The 11,039-nt window shown below is 36.5% G+C and overlaps 1 protein-coding gene across 1 annotated transcript in view; it reads left to right on the top strand.

The window, feature by feature from the left end:
* The window catches only part of NSUN6 (NOP2/Sun domain family, member 6), a gene marked incomplete at its 5' end in the record, with an annotated part of 14,951 nt that extends 7,936 nt beyond the window's left edge, over nucleotides 1-7,015 (top strand). Inside the window, 4 exons of the mRNA XM_010086556.1 lie at nucleotides 96-240; nucleotides 2,366-2,514; nucleotides 3,546-3,671; nucleotides 6,462-7,015. Of these exons, the coding sequence (XP_010084858.1) occupies nucleotides 96-240; nucleotides 2,366-2,514; nucleotides 3,546-3,671; nucleotides 6,462-6,674 (633 nt within the window). The remainder of the gene's footprint in view (nucleotides 1-95; nucleotides 241-2,365; nucleotides 2,515-3,545; nucleotides 3,672-6,461) is intronic.
* Nucleotides 7,016-11,039: the final 4,024 nt, after the last annotated feature.

An 11,039-nucleotide genomic window follows, 5' to 3' on the forward strand; every position in this document is an offset into this window, starting at 1 on the left:
CCTTCATCACACTGCTTATGGGTGGGAGGGGTGGAATCAGGAAATGCATATCCACTTAATCCTTATGCTTTTGATAAAAACTTCATTTTTTTCAGGGTGAAGTAATAGCCATGGACAAGATAGCTACCAAGGTCAAAAAAATTAAGCAGAATGCTGAATTGCTACAGTTGAATTGCATAAAGGCATTTTGCTATGATGGAACAAGGGCACTTTCAGTTGAGAAGAGAGAGGATGAACAAGGTAAAGTAAACAACATGGGTAGTAGTAGCTTTTAGAAGAAAATAGAAGAAAAGAGTAATCAGTTTTGCACGAATAGTACTAACACAGGTCCTTGAAATCTTGATAGATGCTAGGTTTCTTCAGCACTGTGAATGCTCTTTTATTTTCTACTCTTCTGTGATTATCATCTTCTCCATGAAGCAAATACAAAACTCAAACTATCTCCCTTTATCACAACCTAATATGCTCAAAGGAAATGCATTCCTTTCCCAGATAATATCAAATACTGAAGAAGCCTTAAAGCTTCTTTCAGGATAACATTTAATGCCATACTCTGAATTGTTTTACTTAGTCTGAGAAAAAAAAATATTTTTGCAGAATTGCTTGGCTTTCCTGCCTCAGAATCCTCATCTGTAAAATGGGGTTATTAATACCTAAATCCCAGGAGTGCTGCAAGGTTTAGTTCATTGATGTTTGTTCAGCTGTTCAGGGGAAAGTTCTACAGAAGTACAGTGTATTATTTTAAGTTCATTTCATTGCTTTTCTGAAGTGCTATATTTATGATACTGGTTCTGTTCCCATGATGGAACAATTTAAATGGTATCTGCCATCTTCATTATTTTTAGTTTGTTGTGCAAAGTATGCTGTTCTTTCTCACTCTTATTTTATCCCAGTCAGTGGGTAGCCTAAGTAGGAATCAGGTTGCATAATCCACCTGCCTTGTCCCTATGCCTTGTAGCTATTCCTACTTTGCAGGAAAAAAAGGTATTTTCTTGATAGTCTTTCTATGAACACTGAGTGTTGTAGGTGGTATGTAGCACTTACACAGATGAACAAGAGCTAGGTGTAACACTGAGCGATCATGAAAGCTTTTCTGTACATCCCAACAAGTAAGACATGACATATTTTGAATGTTGTAGTAATGGATCAGAGGTAGATAAATCAGTAGTGCCAAAAAAGACTGATTTTGTAGTGCTGAAACGAGCTAGGTAGAAGTAGTATGAAGTCACTCACTTGTTTTCACTTGTGACCTCACTTGAATATTTGAGGAACAGAAGGAAAATAGGAGGTAAAGCACATATATGGCTCTGTTCCTCATTGGTTGTTCACAGATACATGTACAGAGCCACTTTTGTCTTGGTGATGCTGAGCTGAAGAGTCTCTCTAGCTCTAAGGCAATAGAAACTTTTGGGCTGTCGAGCCAGTGGGATTCAGATGAATGACTAGGCTCTGCATACAGAAGTTACATATTCCCTTATCTATCCAGTTAATATTCAGAAATTGTTCTTATCTTCACAATCCTCATTTACTGAAATGTTCTGATGTGGAGACAGCATGTGTCACACATTAGACCTTGTAATATTTCATGTTATTATGAAGTGCGTTATTTTCTACAGATATATATGCATCTCAAGAAATAGTTATTATATAGACAATCCAATTATTATTTAAGGCTATCTTATTCGTTAACTACAGGCTTCTCTCAGTAAAGATTTGCATACTTGGTTCAGTTATGAGCTGACTGTGGTTCATTACAGCCTATATGTACAACTCTGTACCCAGCACCTCTGATCAGTTGTTTCTCACTGAATCATAGAATGGTTAGAGTTGGAAAGGACCTTAAAGATCATCACGTTCCAACCCCCCTGCCATGGGCAGGGACACCTCCCACTAGACCAGGTTGCTCAAAGCCTCATCCAGCCTGGCCTTGAACACCTCCAGGGATGGGGCATCCACAGCTTCTCTGGGCAACCTGTTCCAGTGTCTCACCACCCTCACAGGAAAAAATTTCTTCCTGTTATCTAATCTAAATCTGCCCTCTTTCAGTTTAAAGCCAGCGTTTGAACCTTTTTTGTTTATTACTTTTACATTTTTTTTTCAAATTATTAAATTAAGGTTAAAAATATTATTGCCTAAATGGATTACACTGTTTGAGCTCACAGAACTAAAACTCTTAGTTTTCTGGGAGATGAAATCTACCACTAGCAGTGCTGAGACCTGTCTCTATCTGAGATCACTTTTTCAGATACCATCTATAGAACATGTATGTTTCATGTCAAGGAAGCAGTAACAGCTCATTGTTGTCTATGGTGAAGTCTCAAGGAAAGAAACAACCACATTTTACATTACTAACTGCTTTTTACAGAAGGACCTCCATTCTTACCAGAGTCATTTGATCGAATTCTTCTTGATGCTCCGTGTAGTGGGATGGGACAGAGACCAAACATGGCCTATTCCGCGACTTTAAAGGAAGTGACCTCTTATCAGCCACTACAGCGCAAGCTTTTCACTGTGGTTTGTATTAATCATTGAGTAGATAAGTGAAATTGAACATAAATGCTTTTGCAGCATAAAACTTACTTCATATGGAACAATGGTGCCTCACTTTCCCTAATCAGCAGTTAAGTAAAGAAAGTGTTAGAATTCAGTTAACCTTTCAGCTCAACCATACCTGTTGCTAGGGTGAAATCAACTCATCGGAGCATGGAAAAGGTATATGTAAGCCATACTAAACAAAAAATTTTGGATGCAGTTTTTTATTCCTTCAGTTTCAGCAGTTTTCGTTTATAATAATCAAAAGGATCTAAGTCACAGAGCAGGTTACAGTCTTTTCTCTACAGCAGCACAGACTGTTCCCTGCATAGAAATTCCATGCAGTGGTGCTGTAAGGTACTATATGGGATATGAGATGGAGTACAAAGCCAGGAGGCCATATTACAACTTTTTATGCTAGTAGGAGTGTGCTTGGGCTGGTGCTGAAAGATAAAATTTAATGAAACTCGTCTAAATCTGAATTATATGTATCAAAGTGAACCACAGCTTCAAAAGCAGCATAGCTTCCATGCCAAATATGTGGAAACAGTTGACATCTAATATCACTGATAGAAATATTATGTACCCATGGTTGGCAGCAGGTGATGAAAACAGAACTAATCTGTTTGCAATATGCAGAGCTGTACAAATAACAAGTCTTACAAAGTGAATCATCTCAATGGCATTAATAAAGGCTGCCCAGAGAGGTAGGGGGATTGGACGAGATGATCTTTCGAGGTCCTTTCCAATCTCTAACATTTTGTGATTCTGTGAATAAACTGCATGAGCTGTAATGGTGATTTGGAAAGAAGAATCTTTCTAATCCATGGGATCCTTTACTGTATTCCTTGAGAAGAATTAGTATCCAAATGCCTGTCTTAGACAGCAAAATTTGAGTTTAATTAAGTGCTAAGTTTTAATATTACAGCGTAATGGTTTTTTGGTTAATGTTGCTTAACATGCAAGTTTTTAAATTTGAAAATAAGCTGAACTGTTGTTATTTTTCCTTGCAGGCAGTGAAATTGCTGAAACCAGGAGGTGTTTTAGTATATAGTACATGTACGATTACACTCTCTGAAAATGAGGAGCAAGTTGCTTGGGCCTTGAAAACTTTTCCATACCTCCAGCTTCAGCCACAGGTAATAGTATTTTCAGGGTACGTCACTCAATCCAGTGAGCTTGTTTTAGCACTGTAAAGTTACACACTATATTTACTATCAAGAAATCTCTTTTTCACTGCAGGCAATTTTAACTGCTGTGGATAGAAATAACACCAGGATTTCTGGGGCTCTTAAATCTATTTTCATGCTTAATTGATTTTTATTTAGGGAACGTTAAGTATTTTCCCACTGTGTGCTGTGGTTGTTTTGATTTGCAATTCTTCTTTAGTGCGTATATTTATTTTATTTTTGCACAGTCACAGGAGAGGTGGAAATTTTTTTAGTAATGCTACTGAAGTAGTGAAGACGTGCATAAAGGATGGGAGACAAATGGGAAGAACCTTTTGAGGAAGGAAGATTTTATATGTATGGAACCTATTTTTGGATTATTTAAAGGAATGAGAGAATAAATTTATTTCAAGCTCAGTGTCCCAAGAATGTACCTTGTCTTTTTGGAGTCAGTGTCTACCATTAAGATGTCTGGGAGGAGGTAATATATAGGGAGATACTAAGATTTTTTATCTATACAGGATACATTTCAAAAATATGTTACTTTTATTAGTACCTTGAGAGAGTTTATCATCCAGCTGTATGCATCTCTCTTCCTCTTTGCTGATGTGATGAGTTGGGTGGGTTAGTTTTTTTTATTATCACAGCTTTGAGGAAAAGTCTAACTCTGATACCTGTTTAGCTTACTTAGACATTCTGTTATGACTTGTACCTGTCTTAAAAAGTTTAGATGCATCTTTTAACTGATATTAAGAAAATATATACAAGAGGTGTACAATGAGAAATACGTGAAGGCTGGTAAAGATTTAACAGAACTGAAGTTTTTCTCAGATTATTTGTATGTCAGGGTTCTGCCTGCTTTCTCACCATCCATTTACTAGGAATTTTTCAGTTATACATTTTACCTAATAAAATTATCCTCAACAGAATGACAAAGCAAAACACAAGCCCTATTAACTCAAATGCAAGATTAATTCTGGTTTAATAGACTTTCTCTCACCAGTACTATCAGTCTTGAATAAAGCACTAGTTTTCACACATAAAATGCCATATCTGTAAAAAAATAAGCTTTTGTGGATAGTATGTTTTAAATGAGATGACCCAGAATTATTTATCCACAGCTAGTTTATAGTATCTTGCAGGAGTGTAAACTAAGGTGATCTCTTCCAATGAACAGGAAACCAGAGTCTAGGGTCAACTTACCTTATGCTCCTTTATATATTTCTCATGTTCTTTAGTCTCTCAATGGACATCTTCTTTATATTCAGTCCACTGTCTCCCACTTTCTCACTTTGGCAACAGATCCTGGAATCATGTTGAGTAAGGAAGAAACAGGAGATGGAGCCATAGGTGTTGATCTCGTACGTGGAGGTTACTGCATGGCAGCTGATCCTTTGTGTATACTTACTTTCTCTTAGGGATTTACACACAGGAGATACTGTGTATCAGCTTAAATGGAGTAACTTCACTGGAAGGAAAAAGTAGAGGAAAAAAATTGGTCTGTCTGAGCAAGTTACTTGACCCTATGTAATACTGCTTGCTTTCCCATGACTTTTACCTTTCTGTCATTCTGTTACATTACTTCAAGTCGCTACCCCTGTGTCCCTTTGTATGTTATTTTCTCTCAATTTGCAATGGACACCTCTTTTTGTCTCTTGCCTGGAAAGCACTGAAGTCCTGGTGAGGGAAAGGAAAAGAAGAATCAGGCTGCACCCTCTTGGCTGCCCAGCTTTACAGCACGTAGTACGTGGTTAGTAAAGTGTGATGACTCAAAAATTACTCTGCTGTAGGTTGCATTATAGACTACACTAGACTGGATTTACAAAGCAGATCTATTTTTGATATTGCAATGCCAGCTCTTGTACATCTTTTTCTATCTCCTTACTAAATGGAAGAATGATCCAGCTAAGTATTAGATTTTTCCAGGAATCACCATATTAAATAAAAAGCAGTCAAGGCTACTTACAAGAAATGCTGAGAAAAGGGCTGTGACTTTAAGCCCTTCTCCTCTCCAGGATTTTGATGCCAGCTGTCATCTCCTGAACTCAGCTGCCTGAGCTGTCTCTTTTGTCCTTTCTCTGCCTCATATACACACACGTTAAAAGGTGGTAACAGTATTCCCACTTACCTGTTAGTTTAATTATATGACATACAAAATCTGAAGTTGAGATTTTTCTGCTGCATCATCTTCCAAACTGATTCCTCTTCAGGCAGTAAAGTGGTCTGAATTGGGGCTTTCACTCTCTCCAGTTGGAAGTTTTTAATGTGAAGAATCCAGGTATTTCTGCTACCGAGTATATTAATAACTAGGTAAGGAATCACTATTTTTGACTTAACTGATAGCTATTGGTCAGTACACAGAAATGCTGCATCATTTAAAAGTGAAAACCCAAAACCTTTAGAACTTCTTATTGTCTGGTGCTAACAGCTTTCTTGTGATGTTTCAGTTCTTTGAGTAATGAATTGATTTACACCTGTGTACCTGTCCTCAGTAAGTGCTCTGAACTACTGGGCTAAAGTGGTGCACGACTGCCTCCTCAAAGTACTTTGGACCGTGTATATGTGCTTCTGTGTGCTCTGGCCAGATGAAGGCAAGAAAACAAGGGCCACATTACTTCTAAGTCCCCTTCACTGTGAATGACATAAACCTAGCTTGTCCATGTTAAGAGTTAGGCAGCTCTGCATATACTCAGTGGACTCATTTAGGACAACAGGAACTTTACTGATGCAATAACTTGCTTTTCTTTGTTACTTAAAAAGGAACCTCATATTGGAGGAGAAGGCATGAGGGGAGCTGGACTGTCGCTTGATCAGCTGAAGCTGCTGCAGAGATTTGATCCATCTGCTGTGACGTTGCAAGGAATGGATATTAATTCTTTGCAAGATTCCAGGGAAGATGATCTGATTTCACTGGCCAATAAGGACTGTATAGGATTCTTTATTGCAAAATTTATTAAATCTAACAGTGAATAAGCATTTAGGAATGCAACCTGAAAAAATATGTCTGTGAGTCTAAGAACAGTTCAGATGTGAAGTGTGTTTCTCACTGCTGCAATGTTGCCAAGCCAACGGGCTGACGGCAGGGTTGCTATGGCAGCCATAAAATCTGCCAGCTGTTCTGCTGGGAAAGAGCCACAGGTTGCAGAAAGCAAGCCACAGTTGGGGGAGGGGTAGTGTAATTTTTAAGTTTCCATTTGCTTTTGTATTTACAGCAGGTCAGTGCGTGAATTGCAAGTATGTTCACTCATACTGCTGTCTGTTCTATCTTTGCCCATGTGAGTCACTCATCTGGTGCAGCAAGCACAGGAACAGGGTTTCTCTGGGAGGGGACGTAAGCTACTTTATGAAATGCAAACATAATAAAATAGATGGGAACTATTACAATGAATTTTGGAGAAGGTACTTTCTACGGAGGTTTACCAATAGTTAGTTTGATTAAATAGTGTTTCATGGAAGACTGTAACGTTTTACAAAGAACTGTTTTATAAATTGATACTTAGAACCTCATTTCTCTTTTATTTTAATACAAGCAAAATTCTCTGTACACATAGTATATACACAAAATACGATTAGGCTTTGTAGCATGTCTTTTATAGCAGCATGAATATATTAAACCATCTCACTCTGGGAATGTAAATAAATATTTTTTCAACATCAAACTTCCCATGCATAAACTGTATTGGTTCTGAAATAGCCTATTGGAGTGGCTGACAAGTGACAATTTTAAAATGAAACATTTGCAACAGAAGGGGCTGCAGTTGTGATTAATATATCAAAATACAGAAAACAATGTGTAATACCATCTGAAATGTTTCAAATCACCTTTCAAACAACTATTAACTCTTTATTGGTTAGAAGGTATCACCAGATAAAATAATATGAAAATTGAAACTGGGGAAGCATGCTGTTGAGAACTGCCCTAATACACTGCTCAAACCTTTAATCATCTATTTCTTAAAGGTGTTAGATGTATTTGAAAATTCTGCTTCAGTTCCAGAGATGTTCTCTGTTCGAACAGAATTCTCTTAGTACTGCTGGAACTGACAATAGCACTAAAATTAGAGAGAAAAGGTAAATACAGTTCAAAAACGTAAACTGACATCTGTGTCTCTGGTATTTTCCTCCCACTCATCATTTTCCAGTTTTTAAGAGCATTATCTAAAAAATTGTCTGTTTTTCCATACATAACTATTTGGTTGGATTAAAGAGAGTGATACAGTGATACTGAATAAACCAAGTGTCCCTTCTCTTTTGCTGAGGTTGACTGGTACATGCTCTGTTAAGGCCTATCCTAGCAGGACAGGAGGATGAAATTCTTGTCTACTTTTGTTGGTCACTCCCTGCCATTAACCATCAGATGTCTACAGAAGATTTAAAGTAATTTTGTTTCATCAGTAGTAGGTGAGATATTCTATTTAGAATCATGAAAGGTCATACCATAAATTTGAGTCTTTTTAGTCTAAATATGGCTAAAATAATTACTTGGTAACAAAAGGTATTAGTCTTTTATTGTAAGTATGTGTTGAAATCTTTAACTCAGTGCTAGTAAAAAAGCATGTTATTTTTGCAGAATATATAAACTCTGTAAACATGAATCAGCACACATAGACTATATACTGAAATTTGTATATGCATATGAAGTAAGGAGCTTTGCCTCCAGTTTTAGTAGCAGGATTTGTGCAATGCTGAATTCGAAAGAATTAAGATTGCTGAATTTTTAGTGGAAGATTTGTTGAGACTTTCCTGGATTTCTTTAGTTTTGAATCATAAACAGGCTTTTCAAGAAGGTAATCTCATTTGATTATATATGAGAAGTTTCTTAGGGGGATGGGGGGTGGGAAGAAAAAATAACTGACTTGTATTTGATTCCAGTGTAATTGCAGACCAGACTTCACCTGAAAGAAGTTACAGATATCTGAACTTTAACAACTAGAGTTGTTTCTGCAAAAGTCAACTGCTAGACTTAAAAGAACATTTAGCACAGTAAAGAGGTAAGCCTTAGCTGTTTCCCCTAAGCCCCACTCTCTGTGGGCAATTGGTGAGGGGAGAGACTTCTCTATCAGGCAGTTCAGAACAGAAACTCAAATAAGATGTTCCAAATCATCCCTTGAGTGAGCCAGTGTCCGTCCTTTGACTACAGGCTTGGCTAAATTAGATGACTAAAGTTGGATGGATGCCCTTCTTTCTTTCTTTGCTTTTCCAATCTTACTGTGACTTTAACTAGAAGTACAGGAATCCTTTCTCATTGTCACAATTTTGATATATGAGGTGTACATATTTTTTAATACACATGGAATCATTATGCTTCGGTGTTTAGTGCTGAAGCACAATTGAATAGATATATTTATATATACACTATATGAGATATTTATATATTAAATTAAAAAATTATTGTCATTGTAATGAAAGATTAACCCTACAAAATAGATTAGGCATGCAATCAGATCCTGTCTTTAAGAAAGTCTGAAAAGGAGTTTTCTCTATTTGCAGAAACAGTGATTAGTAATAGTGCCAAATCTAAATATTTATCTTGGTAAATATAAAGATAATAAAATAGGCAGCCTAGTATAGTATGAAATTATTATACATCTTTTTCCTGTTTCAGTGTCATGGAGTCCAACAATTTTTAGATCATAGGATTTCATATGATTTTTAAGGAAAAGGGAATATTTTAGTAAGATATAGGCTGGTGATAGTGATCAACAATCAATTACTTTGGAGTGGGTAGTTTAAAATATAAAGAACCTTCTTTTTATGTTTAATTGTTCATAACTAAAAATTTATGAGCAAAGCCAATTTTGTACTGCTAGAATTCGTTGCAGAGTAGGTAAGCGTGATAGATAAAAGCGGTAAGAATAAAGTAAGAAAAGAGGACACAGATGAGTTAGCAGAACCATCTTAATATCTATTATATCTGATATAAATCTTTTTTGGGGCTGCGTAGGAGCACATCTCTAGGGTGGCAAGTTATAAAAGGAAACTGTAAAACTACTGTAAGCTCATATGTAACAACTTGTTACATAAAGTGGGGAAATAAATTATAGACAAATTGCTAAGCAATAAATTCCATTGAATAACATTTGATTAAAAACATTCACAATAAAAATGGCATCCACATATTTTACAGATGCTAGAAGAATTAAAATTTTGGTGAAAGATCTTCAATAAAGTAATAAATATAAGTAAATGTACAGCAGAAATATTATATTACACTGAAAAATAACTTCCTGTTCTTCCTCTAGACTATGTAATAAAGTTTTTTGCAATGTTCTTTATTTTCATGGACGGAATAGAATTAAAAGCATTTGGGAAATAGCTTTCAGCCTGATGCATTAAAGCAATCAAAGGTCAAATGTAACAACAAACCAAAACAAATCTTGAAGAGGCTTTAGGAACTAACACAGGAGCTGGTTTACACTCCCCTTTTTACTTTGGACAGACACTGATTAAAAGCAATCAGACCACCACTCACTGCATTCCTAAAAACCACTCACTGCCTTCCTGCTATGGGAGGGACAGGAGCCCACATCAGAACCTCTGCCAGGTGGCACAGAACATGAATCTGACTTTACAAACTGATGGAGCTTAAAAATGATACTATCTTTTATGAATTTGTTAGTAATTATTAAGGGGCAGGGTATTAGACCTGGGCAGGACCTGCATGTATAGGATGAGCAACCAGCTATGCAGGGAGAAGTAAAATAGGTCTCTACTTTTATTCAGGGTTTGATGAGCAGAATTTCATTTCCTTATCCTCCATTTATAATAAGGACTATAGGTTAAGAGTTTACAGATTTCTGTGAAAACAGGTACTCCACTCAAACTCATTGTGGCTTTAAAACCAGTCTTCATTAATTAGGGACAAATCCTTAGGAGAAACTATCTATTTAATTTTACACCTTGAGATGCAAAAACTGTGTAACTCTTCTCAAATTCTGAACCCCTGATGCCAGATACAGAATATGAATTCATGACTGGACAATTTTTTTAAATTTCTAGGCAGTAATATATGGATCAATTTTAAAATAGTTTCTTTCAGCTCTTAACTCCTGCTGATGCTTCCTTTCTGCACAGGCCTGTTTGCTTATTCATCCCTACTATCCTGTCCCTTAACAGGGCTGCAGATTGTTACTCTCACCTCGTTCCAGTCCTTCCTTGAGAATTCTTTATTCCATGATGTCTGTGTAACACTAAACAACTGATAAAGGATAGACTCGGGCTGCTGAACAGCACTGATGTGTATTCATTTGAAAAGACATACAAAAATAAGGTTAACATCTAACATATAGATATGTAAATGTAAAAATGCATTCCACTCCTTCCATATACTGACATTCT

This window comes from Pterocles gutturalis, unplaced genomic scaffold (assembly GCF_000699245.1).
Source record: "Pterocles gutturalis isolate BGI_N339 unplaced genomic scaffold, ASM69924v1 scaffold10446, whole genome shotgun sequence".
In the NCBI taxonomy this organism is placed as follows: domain Eukaryota; kingdom Metazoa; phylum Chordata; class Aves; order Pterocliformes; family Pteroclidae; genus Pterocles; species Pterocles gutturalis.